Genomic DNA, 17,022 nt, shown 5'->3' on the forward strand with positions numbered 1-17,022 from the left:
AAAAAAAAAAAAAAGGGGGGGGAAACAGAAAATTACCCCTGGGGTGAGTGCTCTGTAGGAGAAGTTCATGAGAGATTTACAATAGGTAACATTGAAGCAGTTTGTGAAACTAAGAAACAATTCTTTTGAGGAAGAGACTGATCTGACATCCTATAAATAGAGGTTCAAATGGGCTGGATGCAGTAGATCACGCCTGTAATCTCAACACTTTGGGATGCTGAGGAAGGACGATTGTTTGTGCCCACGTGTTCTAGATCAGACTAGGCAATGCAGTGAGACCCCATCTCTACAAAAAGTTTTCAAAAAATAGCCAAGTGTGGTGGCGCATGGCTGTAGTCCCACTACAGAGTAGCTCTGTGGAGTCCCATAGAGTAGCTCTGTGGAGGCTGAAACAGGAGGATTGCTTGAGTCCAAGAGACAAAGGCTGCAGTGAGCTACGACTGCACCACTGCACTCCAGCCTGGGTGACAGAGGGAGACCCTGTCTCAAAAAAAAAAAAAAAAAAAATTACTCGAAGGCTTGAGAAGAACTAAAACTATCATAGAAATCTTTTTTGCACCTACAAGAGTAGCAACAACATTTAAAAGCTGATAAACTATGATGGCAGAAATGTGGTGAAATGGGCCCCTTCACGCCTTACTGGTAAAGAGTACAGACTGTTGTAATCTTCCTGGAGCACCCGACAAAATCCCATGACAGGTCTTCACAACATTTGCCAAGGGATATTGTCAAGGATCTCATTGTCTTTGTTATGTAGGGTCCTTGCTTCTGAGATGCAGAGCAAGGTTTGGTTTCAGTATAATCACAGTTGTTCTTCTGAGCCACTGTTAGTTCTCACCTTATGGACATTGTCAGGCCTGTGGCCCAACCTCTTTCTACCCTGCCTGCTGGGAAGCACCAAGCTCACTGGTGTGCACCTCTGGCAAGGAGACAGGGCACCTCAATGTGTACTTTCAGTACTAAATACACGGTCAGCGCTGGGTGCAGTGACTGAAGCCTATAAACCCAGCATTTTGGGAGGCCGAGGTAGGCAGATCGCTTGAGGTCAGGAGTTTCAGGCCAGCCTGGCCAACATGGTGAAACCCTGTCTCTACTAAAACTATAAAAAATTAGCTGTGTGTGGTGGCGCACACCTGTCATCCCAGCTCTTTGGAAGGCTAGGCAGAAGAATCGCTTGAACCCGGGAGGCAGAGGTAGTAGTGAGCCAAGATCACACCATTGTACTCTAGCCTGGGCAACAGAGTGAAACCCTGTCTCAAAAAAAAAAAAAAACCACAGTCAGTTCATCCTACCTTCCTGCTCTTGCCACATACTTCCCTTCTCCATTTCTCTCTGTTGCAGAACGCCTGTCCAGAGGCTGGGGCATCCTTCCCCTCCAAAGCCATGTTCTGGTGGGTTTCTGGGTAAGTAAAGTCACAGGGAAAGGTTGGGGTGGTACCTCACCCACCTGCATTTGCTGCTCTGATTCCCACCCATGGCCCTTCCTCTATGCTTACAAAGGCCAGCAAGACTTTCTCCATCCCAGCCTCAGTGCTTTCTTCTTCGTGTTCAGTGTTCACCATCTGCATCCTGTTCCCATTCACTGACTGGAGTGAGATGTGGATTTGAATCCCAGCTCTGCCTTTCAGCAGGCCATATCACAAACCCCCGGAGTCTCAGTTTTCCCCTCTGTAAAATGGGGATGACCCAACCTTCATGAGACAGACAATGCTTAGTGCTTGCACACAGCAGGTGCTTTATAGTAATAGAATTGTCTCCAATACTTGACTTCAGTCATTCCACCAACATTTAATAAGCACCTACTATGTGCTAAGCCCCAGGGGTGAGGAGATAAAGGAGCAAGTGTCTACTTTCTGGAGGGTTCCAGGCAGATAGAGAAAACAGCTGCTTCTCCTGGGCCAGCTCACCAGGCACTTGAGGATGTGCTCCCTCCTGACCACACTGCATTCAGACCTCAGTAGCACCTGACACGTGGATTTGAATCCTGGCCCTACCACTTCCTAGCTGTGTAGCTTTGGACAAGTTACTTAACCTCTCTGTGCCTCAGTCTCCACTCCTTCAAAATGGGATAATAGCACCTACCTCATAGGGTTGTGAAGCTTAAATAAGATAAGATCCGTAAAGCACTTAGAACAGGGCCTGGCACATAATGAGTGTAAGTGGTAACATTTTTTTTTTTTTGAGATGGAGTTCTGCTCTTGTTGCCCAGGATGGAGTACAATGGCACAATCTTGGCTCACTGCACCCTCCACCTCCCGGGTTCAAGCCATTTTCCTGCCTCAGCCTCCCGAGTAGCTGAGATTACAGGCATGCACCACTATGCTCAACTAATTTTGTATTTCTATTAGAGACAGTGTTTCTCCACGTTGGTCAGACTGATCTCAAACTCTCAACCTCAGGTGATCCACCCGCCTTGGCCTCCCAAAGTGCTAGGATTACAGGCATGAGCCACTGTGCTGGGGCTATTTTTTTTTTTTTTTTTTTGAGACAGAGTTTCACTCTTGTTGCCCAGGCTGCAGTGCAACGGCACAATCTCAGCTCACTGCAACCCCCACCTCCCAGGTTCAAGCGATTCTCCTGCCCCAGCTTCCTGAGTAGCTGGGATTACAGGCGCCTGCCACCATGCCCAGTTAATTTTTGTAGTTGTTTGTAGAGACAGGGTTTCACCATGTTGGTCAGGCTGGTCTCCAACTCCTGACCTCAGGTGATCCATCCACCTCGACCTCCCAAAATGCTGGGATTACAGGCATGAGCCACTGCACCTGGCCTAAGTGGCTATTAAATAAATGAAAAATATCAGGCTTCTGATGTATGAAGTTGGTAGAAAGAGCTTAGAGGTTTTCTAAACAGCTCTACTAGCAGAGCCAGTCCCTGCTTCCCAAACTGAAGCACTTATGGACCGCTCTTGATGCTTTCTTGTCCTATTGGGGCAAAAATTAAATTGAGTCACTTTTTTTACTCTAATAAACTGTTTTTAAAAAGAAACTTTCTATCACTGCTAAAATAGGAAAAATCTATAGCATCACTTGCTGTATAGGAGAACTCCAAAAATAATTTCGGGGAAAATCAAGCACATTGGTAATTTCTATGTCAGAACAGTTGCTTCCCCAAGTTGGCTCTGCATTAGAAAAGGGAACCTGATGGCCTGGCGCAGTGGCTCACGCCAATAATCCCAACACCTTGGGAGGCTGAGGCGGGTGGATCACCTGAGGTCAGGAGTTCGAGACCAGCCTGACCAATATGGTGAAACCCCGTCTCTACTAAAAATACAAAAATTAGCCAGGTGTGGTGGCAGGAGCCTGTAATCCCAGCCACTCGGGAGGCTGAGGCAGGAGAATCACTTAAACCCTGGAGGTGGAGGTTGCAGTGAGCTGAGATCACACAAGTGCGCTCCAGCCTGGGTAACAGAGTGAGACTCCATCTCAAAACAATAAAAAGAATAAAAATAAAAAAGAAAAGGGAACTTGGGAGGCTTAGAGAAGCGTCGGAGACCAGAACAACCTTCTGGCTGGTGTCATCAGAAAGATTAAAGAGACCTGAGACCAGGCACAGTGGCTCACACCCATAATCCCAACACTTTGGAAGGCCAACCCAGGCAGATCACTTGAGGCCAGGAGTTCGAGACCAGCCTGGCCAACATGGCGAAATCCTGTCCCTACTATAAACACAAAAATTAGCCAGGTGTGGTGGCTTACACCGGTAGTCCTAGCACTTTGGGAGGCTGAGATGGGAGGACTGCTTGAGGCCAGTAGGTCAAGACCAGCCTGGCCAACATGGTGATACCCCATCTCTACTAAAAACACAAAAATTAGCCAGGTGTGATGGTGGGCGCTTGTAATTTCAACTACTCGGGAGTCTGAGGCATGAGAATCGCTTGAGCCAGGGAGGTGGAGGTTGCAGTGAGCCCAGATCGCGCCAGTGCACTCCAGCCTAGGCAACAGAGTAAGACAGAATAATAATTTAAAAAATAAAGCTGAGGGAGGAGTTCAAGCTTCTTCTACAGCGATAGTTTTGGACAATGGATTTCTGATTCCCAGGCAAATGTCTGTTTCCCTTGCCAAGGGCTATCCCTTGGTTTAGCCACTTAATCTCTCTGCATTTCTATTTCCTTCCCCATCTGTAAAATAGATCTATAATAATATACTCATACACTTATACAATTATAAACTATCAATTTACAGGCTGGGTGTGGTGGCTCATGCCTGTAATCCCAGCACTTTGGGAGGCTGAGGCAGGTGGATCACGTGAGGCCAGGAGTTCCAGACCAGCCTGGCCAACATGGTGAAACCCCATCTCTACAAAAAATACAAAAATTAGCTGGGTATGGTGGTGGGTGCCTGTAATCCCAGCTACTCAGGAGGCTGAGGTGAGAGAATTGCTTGAACGGGGAGGTGGAGGTTGCAGTGAGCTGAGATTGTGCCATTGCACTCCAGCCTGGGAGACAGAGCAAGACTCCATCTGAAACGAACAAACAAACAAACCATAATCATCTATCTTATGGGCTCACATAAGAATTAATGAGACAATCTTTGTGAACTGAGAAGTGCCCTCTAAACGTTAGATGGGGTTAGTGAATTGCTTTATTTTTATCCAGGGGCCAGTAGAGGTACAGAGAGGTAAAGTGACTTACCCAGGATCACACAGCTACTTGCCTGGCCAGGATCCTGCAGGGGTGAATGGCAGGAAAAGCTCGCCCTGGTGCCCGTCTTTTGCAGGCTGGTCTGGAGGGGCTACAGGAGGCCACTGAGACCAAAAGACCTCTGGTCGCTTGGGAAGGAAAACTCCTCAGAAGAACTTGTTTCCCGGCTTGAAAAGGCGTGGATGAGGAACCGCAGCGCAGCCGGGAGGTAAGTGAGTGGAGGTCGAGAGCTCACCTGATGCTCCTTCAGAAAAGCTCATCATTGGCCAGGTGTGGTGGCTCACGCCTGTAATCCCAGCACTTTGGGAGGCTGAGGCAGGCGGATCACGAGGTCAGGAGTTCAAGACCAATCTGGCCAACATAGTGAAGCCCCATCTCTACTAAAAATACAAAAATTAACTGGGCATGGTGGCAGGCACCTGTAGTCCCAGCTACTCAGGAGGCTGAGGCAAGAGAATCGTTTGAACCCAGGAGGCAGAGGTTAGTGAGTGGAGATCTCACCATTGCACTCCAGCCTGAGTGACAGGGCGAGACTCCATCTTGAAAAAAAAAAAAAAGAAAAGAAAAGCTCATCATTTGACCCCCAGTCCAGCCCCCAACACTACTCTTGCTGCCCTGCCGCCTCCCCACCTTGTCTTCCAACTGATCCCACTAAGTAGTAACCGCTGATCAGGCTCAATATACGGTTCCTCCCAGAATGCATCACAGGTTCCCACAAACAGGAAACTCATGGCAGAATGACAGGCAGGAAACAGAAGAGGTATTTTAAGGCTGGGGTGGAGGGTTGGGAACTCATAACATGCAGGCAGTTGCTCACTTACTGTATAACCTGAGCAATTCCTTTCCTGGGCCTCAGTTTTCTCATCTGTTCAGTGGGGATGTCGTTAGCCCCAGCTCATAGCTTATGGGGATGAAAAACAGATGGTTTATGGAAAAGAACTTGCAAATGTCTTGCGAATGGGAAGTGCTCAAGCACTGTTAGTCATCGAGAGGGTGTTGAGATCTTTGGAGTTATCCACTGTGTCCACTCCTGCCCTCAGTGGCATCTCTGGAAACTTCTCTGCAGCCCTTAGAGCCTGGGATGCCTCATTTGAGAAATTCTGGTCTAGCTTTATTAGCCTGCAACATAGGATTAGATAAAATTGGGTTAAATGCTGCCCTGCCTTCGAATAGTGATGACCTTGGACACATTGCTTAACCTCACCGGAGCCTGGTGTTTCAGGAGACAGAACAAAAAAGTAAGTTAGCTCTGTGGGAAGAGTAACTAGGTTTCCCTGCATACTCTGGGATTGTGTGGTAGTTGTTGCAGATGGCTGAATCCCACACATTAAGAGAGAGGAGAGAGAGACTGATACTACAGGCTCACATAGTAAGAGGATCTAGCCTCAGGTGTTGCTGGATCCGGAGACTCACATGATGTCAGGATTCTCTCCCTTCCTCTCCCACCCCAACTATTATCTATGTGTTGGTCTCTCCATAAGGCCTATCCCTTCCCACACAAGTTCAGCAAACCCCAACAGAATGAGAGAGCATCTCTCCCTTAACGTCCATATAGAAAATCCCAAGGAAGGCCTCTAATTGGCCTGGCTGGAGTCACGTGCCTGTCAGGGGCCAATCCCATACTCAGAAGGCTGGTTCCATGACTGTGGTCCCTTCAGAGCCACAGAAGATGATAGGGGCTGTTCCCACAAAGGAAGGGCATGTGTTTTTCCAAACAGAGTAAGTAGTGTGAGCGAACCAAAACATCACTTCTCTCTGTCACCCCAGGCATGGCTTGCTGGAACCCCTTCACTGGGTTGGTTGGTTGGTTGGTTGGTTTTTTGAGGCAGAGTCTCACTCTGTCACCCAGGCTGGAGTGCAGTGGTATGATGTCGGCTCACTGCAACCTCCACCTCCTGGGTTCAAGTGATTCTCCTGTCTCAGCCTTCTGAGTAGCTGGGACCACAGGCGTGCACCACCACGACTGGCTAATTTTTTTTATTTTTTTAGTAGAGACAGGGTCTCACCATGTTGGCAGGCTGATCTTGAACTCCTGACCTCAGCTGATCTGCCTGCCTTGGCCTGTCAAAGTGCTGGGATTACAGGTGTGAGCTACCGCACCTGACTCATCCTCTATCTTTAAATGATTTTACAGAAGTGGCAGAATTCAGTCCACGGGTGCTCTGGGAGGAACCTCTGCCAAGTCCCGGCATCCCCACCAACATAAAAATTACAGGTCACCCATCACTAGAACTAAACAGTAGAAACATTCTCCAGAACTGTTTGAGAATCCTGCCATAAACAGTTGACAGAAAGAAAGGGGAAAGACGGGGTTATACAAAGACCAGGCTCGCTCAGCTTCTGAACCAACCAACTGCACCCACGGAGAACTTTGGTTTCCTTTCTGAAGTGTTTTGCAATCACTGGGGGAAGGGAGAGGGTGTCCTCCTAAGAGGTCACACAACAGCCACCTGCTGGTCAAGTCAGCTTCCCAAGGTATGTTTGGCGCACATGGGCCTTTGTGGTTGTTTGTATTGTTTTGTTTTTTAAATAAGTTGCCAATATTTTAAAATTTGGAGCAATCCCATAAGAATCTGGAATTCTAGACTGGGCGCAGTGGTTCGCACCTGAAATCCCACCACTTCGGGAGGCCAAGGCGGGCAAATCACATGAGGCCAGGAGTTCGAGACCAGCCTGGCCAACATGGCGAAACCCCATCTCTGCTAAAAATCCAAAAATTAGCTGGGTGTGGTGGTGAGCACTGTAATCCCAGCTATTCGGCAGGCTGAGGCAGGAGAATCCCTTAAAACCTGGGAGGCAGAGGTTGCAGTGAGCTGAGATCGCACCACCGCACTACAACCTGGGCGACAAAGTGAGACTCTGTCTCAAAAAATAAATACAAATACAAATAAATAAAAATAAAAATCTGGAATTTTGGTCTCGAAGTAGATCTGGCAAACCTAGGCCACATCTTCACAAGGCAGTATTAGATTGGATTTGGGTAGAGTCTACAGCATTGGACAACGTGTGCAGTCTTCAATTTGCTACAGTCCCTATCTCTCTTTTTTTTTTTTTTTTCTTTTTTTAAGAGTCTGTTTCTGTCACCTAGGCTGGAGTATAGTGGCACGATCTCAGCTCACTGTAAGCTCTGCCTCCCGGGTTCAAGCGATTCTCCTGCCCCAGCCTCCCAAGTAGCTGGGACTACAAGCGCCCACCACCATGTCCAGCTAATTTTTGTATTTTTTATTAGAGGCAGGGTTTCTCCATGTTGCTCAGGCTATCAGGCTGGCCCTGAACTTCTGGCCTCAGGTGATTCGACCGCCTCAGCCTCCCAAACTGCTGGGATTACAGGTGTGAGCCACCGTGCCCGGCCTCTATCACTCCCTTTTGTATCCCCCAACTCACACCTTGCCCATGTCACTCATGCATATGCCCATTCCTTGCCCCACCGTCATTTGTGAGATCTGCACTAAATGGCCTTCAGTCCAGAGACCAGACATCAGCCACTAATCTGGACGTCTTCCTTGATGGGAGGTGAGACCTGCCAGAGAGGAAAACGCTTGCTATGGAGCCTGCAGGCTAAACACACTGATTCTCTGGGGCAAAGAGCTTGAATAGAACTGAGCAAAAACTCCAGCCAGAAAGAAAACTTCGCAGTCAACTCTTCCCCGACCCCACTTTACAGATGGAAACACTAAGGCTCAGAGGAGAGGAGACAGAGCAGGCATTGGAATCACAGTCTCCTGGCTCCAAAGCCAAGTTCTGTCCACCCAGCCAAGCTCCTTCCTTCCTTCTATAAATTTTTGTAACAGTATGTGCAGGGGGCACTCTCGTTAGGCCCTTTGCACACGTCACTCAATCTGTTTTTCCCATTCATTTGACAAGTGTTTATTGAGCTCCTGCTGTGTGCAGGAGCTGGACTTGATATTAGGGACATCTTGGTGGAAAACACAGGCAAAGTCTACCCACCTGGCTTCTCAGGGGTCTTAGGATGGCTGGGGAGTGCCTGGCACGTAGTAGGTGCTCAACACTGTGCTTTCCTATGGCCATCTAAGAGGCCTCAGAGTGCCCTCCTGCCATGCCCCCAACTCCTGTGATTGTCTCTTAAGTGGGTACTCAGGGTGATAAGGAGGAATGGGTGAGGGAGCCAGCCTGGATCCACACCCACCCATCTCCATTGTTTGGAAAATAACCCTTTAATGCCTGGCCCTGCCGCTGGCAGCTGAGAGTATAAAATGGGACTCAGAGCCAATCTCTTCCCTCCCCTAAGGCACACCAAGGCAACAACATTTAAAAGGAAAGGCAGCAGTGACATGGAGGCTCCAGATACTGAGCCGTTCCTACGGCAAGAAGGGAGCCAGTGGGGCCCACTGCTGAAGGCCATCTGGCAGGTGTTCCATTCTACCTTCCTCCTGGGGACCCTCAGCCTCGTCATCGGTGATGTCTTCAGGTTCACTGTCCCCAAGCTGCTCAGGTGAGTCCCAGACTTCAAGTGCCCTGCTAAGGTGGGTGGTCTCTTAGTGGCATCCTTCCAGGGCCAGGGGGCTTCAGCTCTCCTGCCTCTGCTTATACATCTGGTGCTCAGGACACTGGAGGGTGGGTGAGAAGGATACTGAGAAAGGGAAATGCTTAATGAGAAAGTGACTGACCCCCAGAAGGGCAAATAAGCAAGTATTTACCTGACTACATCAATTAGCTTTTGCTGTAAAATGCCCCAAATGTGAGTGGCTTAAAATTACAAGCATTCATTTATTTAGTTCATGGTAATGTGGGTAAGTAATGTGGGCTGGGCTCAGCTGGGCGGTTCCTGTTTTCTTGGCTGGGTTTTCTCATGTGCCTGCAGTTGTGTATCTGAGGCTGGGATGGCTATCTATGCTCCATGTGGGTTCCCATCCTCCAAAAGGCTAGCTCAGACTTGTTCATGTGGCTGCTTGGGAGGGTTCTAAGAAATAGGCCAAAAGCCACATTTTCTCTCGAGGCCTAGGCTCAGAGCCAGCATGGCTTTACCTCCACCGTACTCTGTTGGCCAAAGCTGGTTTTGTAGCCAGCCCAGATTCAAGTGGTGTCTGCTCAGCTGCCATAACAAAGCATCACAGACTGAGTGGCTTCAACAACAGAAATGTATTTTCTTATGATTCTGGAAGCTGGAAGTTCGAGATTAGGTATCTTCAAGGTGGTTCCATCCGAGGCCTCTGTCCTTGACTTGCAGTTGGCCACCTCCTCCCTGTGTCCCCATGTAATCTTTCCTCTGTGTGTGCCCCCTGGTGTCTCCTTGTGTGTCTACCTTTTCTCTTCTTATAAGGACCCAGTCAGGTTGGATTAGGGCCCAGCCTAATGACCTCATTTTAACTTCATTGCCTCTTTCATGGCCCTATTTCCAAATACAGTCACATTCAGAGGTACTGGGGGTAGGGGCTTCCACATATAAATTTTGTGAGGACACAATTTAGCCCATAACAAGTGGGGACAAAAACTCCACCTCTTGATCTTGAGGAGCTGCAGTCAGATTGAAAAGGAGTATTATGGACAGTGGGGGAAATAACGGAGACCATTATTGCAAAAAAGTCAATCACACCGACTGATCCTCCACACCTGGCCTGGTCTGGGCAAAGGCCACACCCATGGGCACCTCCTCTCACCAGCTGTACCTTCTCCCTCCTTTCCCTGCAAGCCTTTTCCTGGAGTTCATTGGTGATCCCAAGCCTCCAGCCTGGAAGGGCTACCTCCTCGCCGTGCTGATGTTCCTCTCGGCCTGCCTGCAAACGCTGTTTGAGCAGCAGAACATGTACAGGCTCAAGGTGCTGCAGATGAGGCTGCGGTCGGCCATCACTGGCCTGGTGTACAGAAAGGTGAGCCCTGGGGGACAAGTGCAGTCCTCCCAGACCAGGAAAAGCAACATCACTGAGCTGATGATAATGTTACCAGCAGCTGAGAACGCATTCATTCAGTCCTTACTTATTAGAGTCACTCAGGATACATTCTCACTTCCTTAGTTATTTCTCTTTGTTTATATATATTTATTTTTTTGAGACAGAGTCTCACTCTGTCACCCAGCCCGGAGTACAGTGGTGCAATCTCAGCTCACCGTAACCTCCGCCTGCCGGGTTCATGCGATTCTCCTGCCTCAGCCTCCTGAGTAGCTGGGACTACAGACACGTGTCACCACGCCTGGCTCATTTTTGTATTTTTAGTAGATAAAAGGTTTTGCCATGTTGGTCAGGCTTGTTTCAAACTCCTGGCCTCAAGTGATTTGCCTCACCTCCTTAGTTATTTCTGTAAGGTGTCGTGTGATCTGAGAGGTAACTCTCTGACCTCATCCCGTCACACACACACCCACCTCCTCCCATGCTCACTCTCCTCCAGTCACACAGGTCTCTTTTCAGTTCCTCAGATATTCCAGGCACCCACCCATCTTGGGGCCTTTGTAGTTCTCACTGTCTAGACACCATTTCCACTCTCCCTAATCTAATTTTAATTTTTGAGCCTAATTTTAACTTCCACTCATTACCCCTTGAGGATAAAGGCTTAACCTTCTGATAAGGTGGCCTGTCAACTATGTTCCCAGATAATACTGCTTGTAGTAAAAATGACCCCTAGGCTGGGCGCAGTGGTGCACACCTGTAATCCCAGCAATTTGGGAGGCTGAGGCAGGCGGATCACTTAAGGTCAGGAGTTCAAGACCAGCCTGGCCAACATGGCAAAACCCCGTCTCTACTAAAAATACAAAAATTATCTAGGCATGGTGGCACATGCCTGTAATCCCAGCTACTCAGGAAACTGAGAAAGGAGAATCCCTTGAACCCGGGAGGTGGAGGTTGCAGTGAGCTGAGGTCGTGCTACTGCACTGCAGCCTGGGTAACAGAGCAAGAACCCATCTGAAAAAAAAAATTGCATCTGGGCTGGAAGTTCTGTCCATTGACTGTGAATACCTGATTGGAGGCCACAGCTTTCGACTTCTCTCGGTGCAGTGGCTCTTGTCCCTTCAGGGGACTAAGAAGCTAAGTCCCTAAACTGCTGCTGCAAGAGCTATTGGCTCTTGTGGGGTATGGAGCATCTGAGCCAGGGCAGGTCCCATCCCATGTAAGTCTCACTCCCCGATACCTGAGCTGTCACCTAGGGGAGGAGGGGACAGAGGGAACAGCTCCTGGATGGCCGAGAGGGCAGCTCTTGATGCTGTCCTGCCAGAGTGCTATGTCCCAGGCTCATGTTCCCCTGAGCATGCCAGTGCTGGGTGTGTCCTATCCTGCCTTGAGAGTCCACATTTCCTTGAACCTAAGAGGAAGGCCACCTGAGCAGGCGAGCAGGCGAGCAGGCGAGCAGGCGTTGATCTTCCTTTTTCCCATCCGCCTGCTGGGAGGCCTTCTTTGATCTCTCAATGAGATCAGATCCCTCCTCTCTAACCTCTGGGCTTCTTTTTTTCTTTTTTTTCTTTTTTTTTTTTTTTTTTGACAGAGTTTTGCTCTCATCGCCCAGGCTGGAGTGCAATGGCACAGTCTGAGCTCACTGCAGTCTCCATCCCCTGGGTTCAACCAATTCTTCTGTCTCAGCCTCCCGAATAACTGGGATTACAGGTGTGTGCCACCATGTCCCACTAATTTTGTATTTTTAGTAGAGACGGGGTTTCACCATGTTGGCCAGGCTGGTCTCAAACTCCTGACCTTAGGTGATTCACCCACCTCGGCTTCCCAAAGTGCTGGGATTACAGGCATGAGCCACCGTGCCCAGCCTTGGCTGCTTTTTTTATGGTACTCATCATAACTGCCATTAAAGCATGAGTGATAGAAATCTTTTTGTTTTGTCTTATTTTTTGAGACAGAGTCTCACTCTGTCACCCAGGCTGGAGTGCAGTGGTGCGATCTCGGCTCACTGCAACCTCCGCCTCCTAGATTCAAGCGATTGTCCTGCCTCAGCCTCCCGAGTAGCTGGGATTACAGGTGCCCAACAGCACCTGTATTTTTGTATACACAATTTCTGTATTTTTACTAGAGACGGGGTTTCGCCATATTGGCCAGGCTGATCTTGAACTCCCGGCCTCAAGCAATCCATCCTCCTCGGCCTCCCAAAGTGCTAGGATTATAGGTGTGAGCCACCATGCCCGGCCAGTAATATAAATCTTTATTATAGAGCCTTGTTCCCCACCTCAAACTCCAGTCCCGGGAGAGCAAGCCTGGTCTCTGTTGTTCACAGCTGTATTTTCAGTTCCCAGCTCAGTGTGAGTCACGCAGTGGGCACTCTTCGAAGATTTGTTAAGTGGAGAATTTCTATGCCCAGTCATTCCTGGATCACTTCTTCACTCCCTCACACAGTCACAAAGAGAGGACTACATGTGGAATTTAGCATTCAACAGGCTGGAAGAGGTCCACTGTGACCCCAGGGTTAAGGCAGATGTGAGGCTGCCGGAGAACCAGGTTGGTGTCAGAGAAGCACATGAAAAGTCTCACCCTTGTCATGCCTTTGTCACCCTGGGTTCCATTCCTTGTGTAGGAGCTTACAAGGCCTGTGACTTTGGGAAAGTTGCTCAAGTTCTCTGTGCCTCAGTTTCTTTAGCATAGAATGGGATTAGTAAGTGTTCATTTCATTGATTCTAGTCTCACATTTTTTTTCACTCTAGTACTTCCAAAATTGAGGTGTCTCTTACATGTCTTAATTTAACTGGAAATGGTATTTTCCTTGGTGAGAGAATGATAGAGAGCATTTTATCCATAGCATTTTCTTTAAAGACAGGGTCTTGCTCTGTTGCCCACGCTAGAGTGCAGTGGCACCAACATGGCTCACTGTAGCCTCAACCTCCTAGACTCAAGTGATCCTCCCACCTCAGCCTCCCCAGTAGCTAGCTGGGACCACAGGCACACCACAACCATGCCTCGGTAATTTTTCTTTTTTTTTCCCCAAGACGGAGTTTTGCTCTTGTCGCCCAGACTGGAGTGCAATGGCTTGATCTTGGCTCTCTGCCACCTCCGCCTCCTGGGTTCAAGCAATTCTCCTACCTCAGCCTCCCAAGTAACTGGGATTACAGGTGCCTGCCACCATGCCCGGCTAATTTTTGTATTTTCAGTAGAGACAGAGTTTCACCACGTTGGCCAGGCTGGTCTCAAGCTCCTGACCTCAGGTGATCTGCCTGCCTCGGCCTCTCAAGGTGCTGGGATGACACGCGTGAGGCATTGCACCCAACCCCCTGGCTAATTTTTAAGTGTTTTTGTAGAGATTGGGTCTTGCTATGTCACCCAGGCTGGTCTCGAACTCCTAGGATCAAGCAATCCTCCCACCTCAGCCTCCCAGAGTGGTGGGATTACAGGCAGGGGCCACTGTGCCTGGCCTGGCATTAGATGGAATGAATATGGTAGTGCCTGCTTGGTACCATTCACGGCTGTGAGCGCCCCAGACATGATGAGGCTGTTCATTTAGCACAGTGCCTGGGACATGGTGAGCACTGGGCAGATGACCACCATTATCCATGTTCATCTGGTGTTTTCATGCATGTTATTCATTATTACGTCTCCTGTGCTTTAGGGATACTGGAGGATTTTCATTTTTGTCGTCTCTGTGGATCCTCAAACAGCCCTGAGAGGTTGGCCTAAGAGACTTTACTCACCCACCTCACAGACACGTGAAGTGGGGCTCAGTGGGCGGAGAAGCCACCTGGGATGTCCCTCTGCCCCAGACTCCCCTCTCTACTTCTCTCCTTCCGCCCACCCACCAGGTCCTGGCTCTGTCCAGTGGCTCCAGAAAGGCCAGTGCGGTGGGTGATGTGGTCAACCTGGTGTCCGTGGATGTGCAGCGGCTGACTGAGAGCATCCTCTACCTCAACGGGCTGTGGCTGCCTCTTGTCTGGATCGTGGTCTGCTTCGTCTATCTCTGGCAGGTGCACGAGGGGAGGAAGACGGGATTTGAACGGAGTCCCCCACCCCTCCTTCTCCCCCTCCTCCTCCCCACTCCCACCCTTCCTCCTTCTCACTTAGCATTCAAGAGGCTGGAAGAGGTCCGCTGTGACCCCAGGATTAGGGCAAGTTTGAGGCTGTGGGAGAACCAGGTTGGTGTGAGAGAGGCACATGAAAGATCTCACCCTTGTCCTGCCTTCATCACCCTGGATTCCATTCCTGGTGTAGAATCTTACAAGCCTTCCTCCCCACTCCCCCTGCCCCGGCCTCCTCCTCCTGCACCCCTTCCCTCACCCTCCCTCTTCCTGCATCCCCCCACCTTCTGCCCACGTACCCTCTTCCTCTTCCTGTACCCCTTCCTTTCCCTCCTTCCTCCTCCTCTTCCTGTCTCCTGCTCCACCTTCTTCTCCCTATCTGCTCCCTATCATCTTCCCTCCCACTTCTTCCCTTCTCCCCTCTTCTCTTCTACCCTCCTCCCTCCCCTCTTCCCTCTCCTCCTCCCTCTCCTTCTAGTCCCTTTCTTCCTCTTCCTCTCCTCCTTTTTCTCCTCCCCTTCCACCCCCATCTCCTCCTTCTCCTCCTCCTCTAATCCTGTCTCCATTTGCCTACTATTGGCTGATATAATGGGAAAAGTCTTCAATAAGGATGACCTTCACTTGACCTTGGGCAGGAAGCTCACCCTCTCTGGGCCTCAGTTTCCTCTGTAGAATGATGGCGATGATGATGATGACATTGACACTTCCCCATGTGCTATTAGGGTACCCAGTAGGTGACTTAACCATGTTTTGAAGTTACCAGTAACCCTGGGGCACCACCACAACCACCATCCACAAAACACAAGAGGAGAACATTTTAGGGGGAAAAATTGCTATTTCGTGTTCAAAAGACACAAAGTAGCCATCAGGACACAACCAAACAAACAAATGAAGTTTGCTTTCCAACTTCATTCCTTTAACTTTGTGGTATAGCGTTTTCTTTTTCTAAATTAAAATCAGACTCTGGGCTAGGCGCGGTGGCTCGTGCCTGTAATTTCAGCACTTTAGGGGGCCCAGGTGGGTGGATCACTTGAGGTCAGGAGTTTGAGACCAGCCTGGCCAACATGGTGAAACCCTGTCTCTACTAAAGGATACAAAAATTAGCTGGGCATAGTGACGGGTGCCTATAATCCCAGCCACTCAGGAGGCTGAGGCAGGAGAATCGCTTGAGCCTTGGAGGTGGTGGCTGCAGTGAGCCGAGATCATGCCACTGCACTCCAGCCTGGGTGACAGTGTGAGACTCTGTCTCCCAAAAATAAATAATAAAAATAAAAATAAAAATAGACTCTGTATCGGGAACTGCCTAGGCTCAAATCCTGCTTCTGACCACTTACGAATCCCTGTGCAAGGAACCTACTCTCTCTCTGCCTCTTGTTCTTGTTTCCAACGTGAGGATCATAATTAACAGGAGCACCCCTGCCCCAGAGGTGCTGAGGCGTTAACGAGCCATACATAGAAAGCACGTAGAACAGCGCCGGACACACAGCTGCACCCTGTAGGTATTTGTAATATTATCATTAGTTACTTTTCCATAAAGAGCAAGACAGTAGATATTTTTTACATTGGGGACCATACCGTCTCTCCTGCAAATATTCACCTCTGCCAGTGGAGTGCAGAAGTGGCCGTAGACCATACTAAGCAAATAGGCAAGGTATTCCTCCAGTAAAACTCTATTTATGGATGCTGACATTTGAACTGCATATCATTTTCATATGTCATGAAATAGTATCCTTCTGTTTTTTTTTTTTTTTTTTTGAGACAGAGTCTCACTGTGTTGCCCAGGCTTTAGTGAAATGGTGCAACTTCGGCTCACTGCAACCTCTGCCTCCCGGGTTCAAGTGATTCTCCTGCCTGAGCCTCCCGAGTAGCTGGGATTACAGGTGTTTGCCACCACACCTGGCTAATTTGTGTAGTTTCAGTAGGGATGGGGTTTCGCCATTTTGGCCAGGCTGGTCTCGAACTCCTGACCCCAAGTGATCTACCCACCTCAGCCTCTCAAAGTGCTGGGATTATAGGCATGAGCCACCATGCCCGGCCTGATTTTTTTCAACTATTTAAAAATATTAAAACTATTAAACATTTTTGTACAGCTCATAGGCTCTATGAAAACAGGTGGAGGGATCCATATGTCTCCCATATAGATACTATATGCCATGGTTTACAGAGCCCTGGTTAGGTTTTTGTTTGTTCGTTTGTTTGTTTTGTTGAGGTGGAGTCTCACTCTGTTGCCCAGACTTGAGTGCAGTGGTGCAATTTCGGCTCATTGCCACCTCCGCCTCCCAAGGTTAAGCAATTCTCATGCCTCAGCCTGCCTAGTAGCTGGGATCACAGGTGTGCACCATCACACCCAGCTAATTTTTGTATTTTCAGTAGAGATGGGGTTTTGTCATTTTGGCCAGGCTGGTCTCGAACTCCTGGCCTCAAGTGATCTGCATGCCTCAGCTTCCCAAAGTGCTGGGATTATAGGTGTTAGCCACCATGCCTGAATCCT

At 49.1% G+C, this 17,022-nt stretch overlaps 1 protein-coding gene across 1 annotated transcript in view; it reads left to right on the top strand.

The window, feature by feature from the left end:
• Nucleotides 1-17,022, top strand: part of ABCC6 (ATP-binding cassette, sub-family C (CFTR/MRP), member 6) — a 79,767-nt gene that overhangs the window by 16,747 nt on the left and 45,998 nt on the right. The window contains exons 6-10 of the mRNA XM_011991182.1: nt 1,342-1,403; nt 4,716-4,847; nt 8,889-9,092; nt 10,290-10,467; nt 14,319-14,480. Coding sequence (XP_011846572.1) covers nt 1,342-1,403; nt 4,716-4,847; nt 8,889-9,092; nt 10,290-10,467; nt 14,319-14,480 — 738 coding nt within the window. The remainder of the gene's footprint in view (nt 1-1,341; nt 1,404-4,715; nt 4,848-8,888; nt 9,093-10,289; nt 10,468-14,318; nt 14,481-17,022) is intronic.

Source organism: Mandrillus leucophaeus, unplaced genomic scaffold, assembly GCF_000951045.1.
Source record: "Mandrillus leucophaeus isolate KB7577 unplaced genomic scaffold, Mleu.le_1.0 Scaffold390, whole genome shotgun sequence".
Classification (NCBI taxonomy): Eukaryota; Metazoa; Chordata; class Mammalia; order Primates; family Cercopithecidae; genus Mandrillus; species Mandrillus leucophaeus.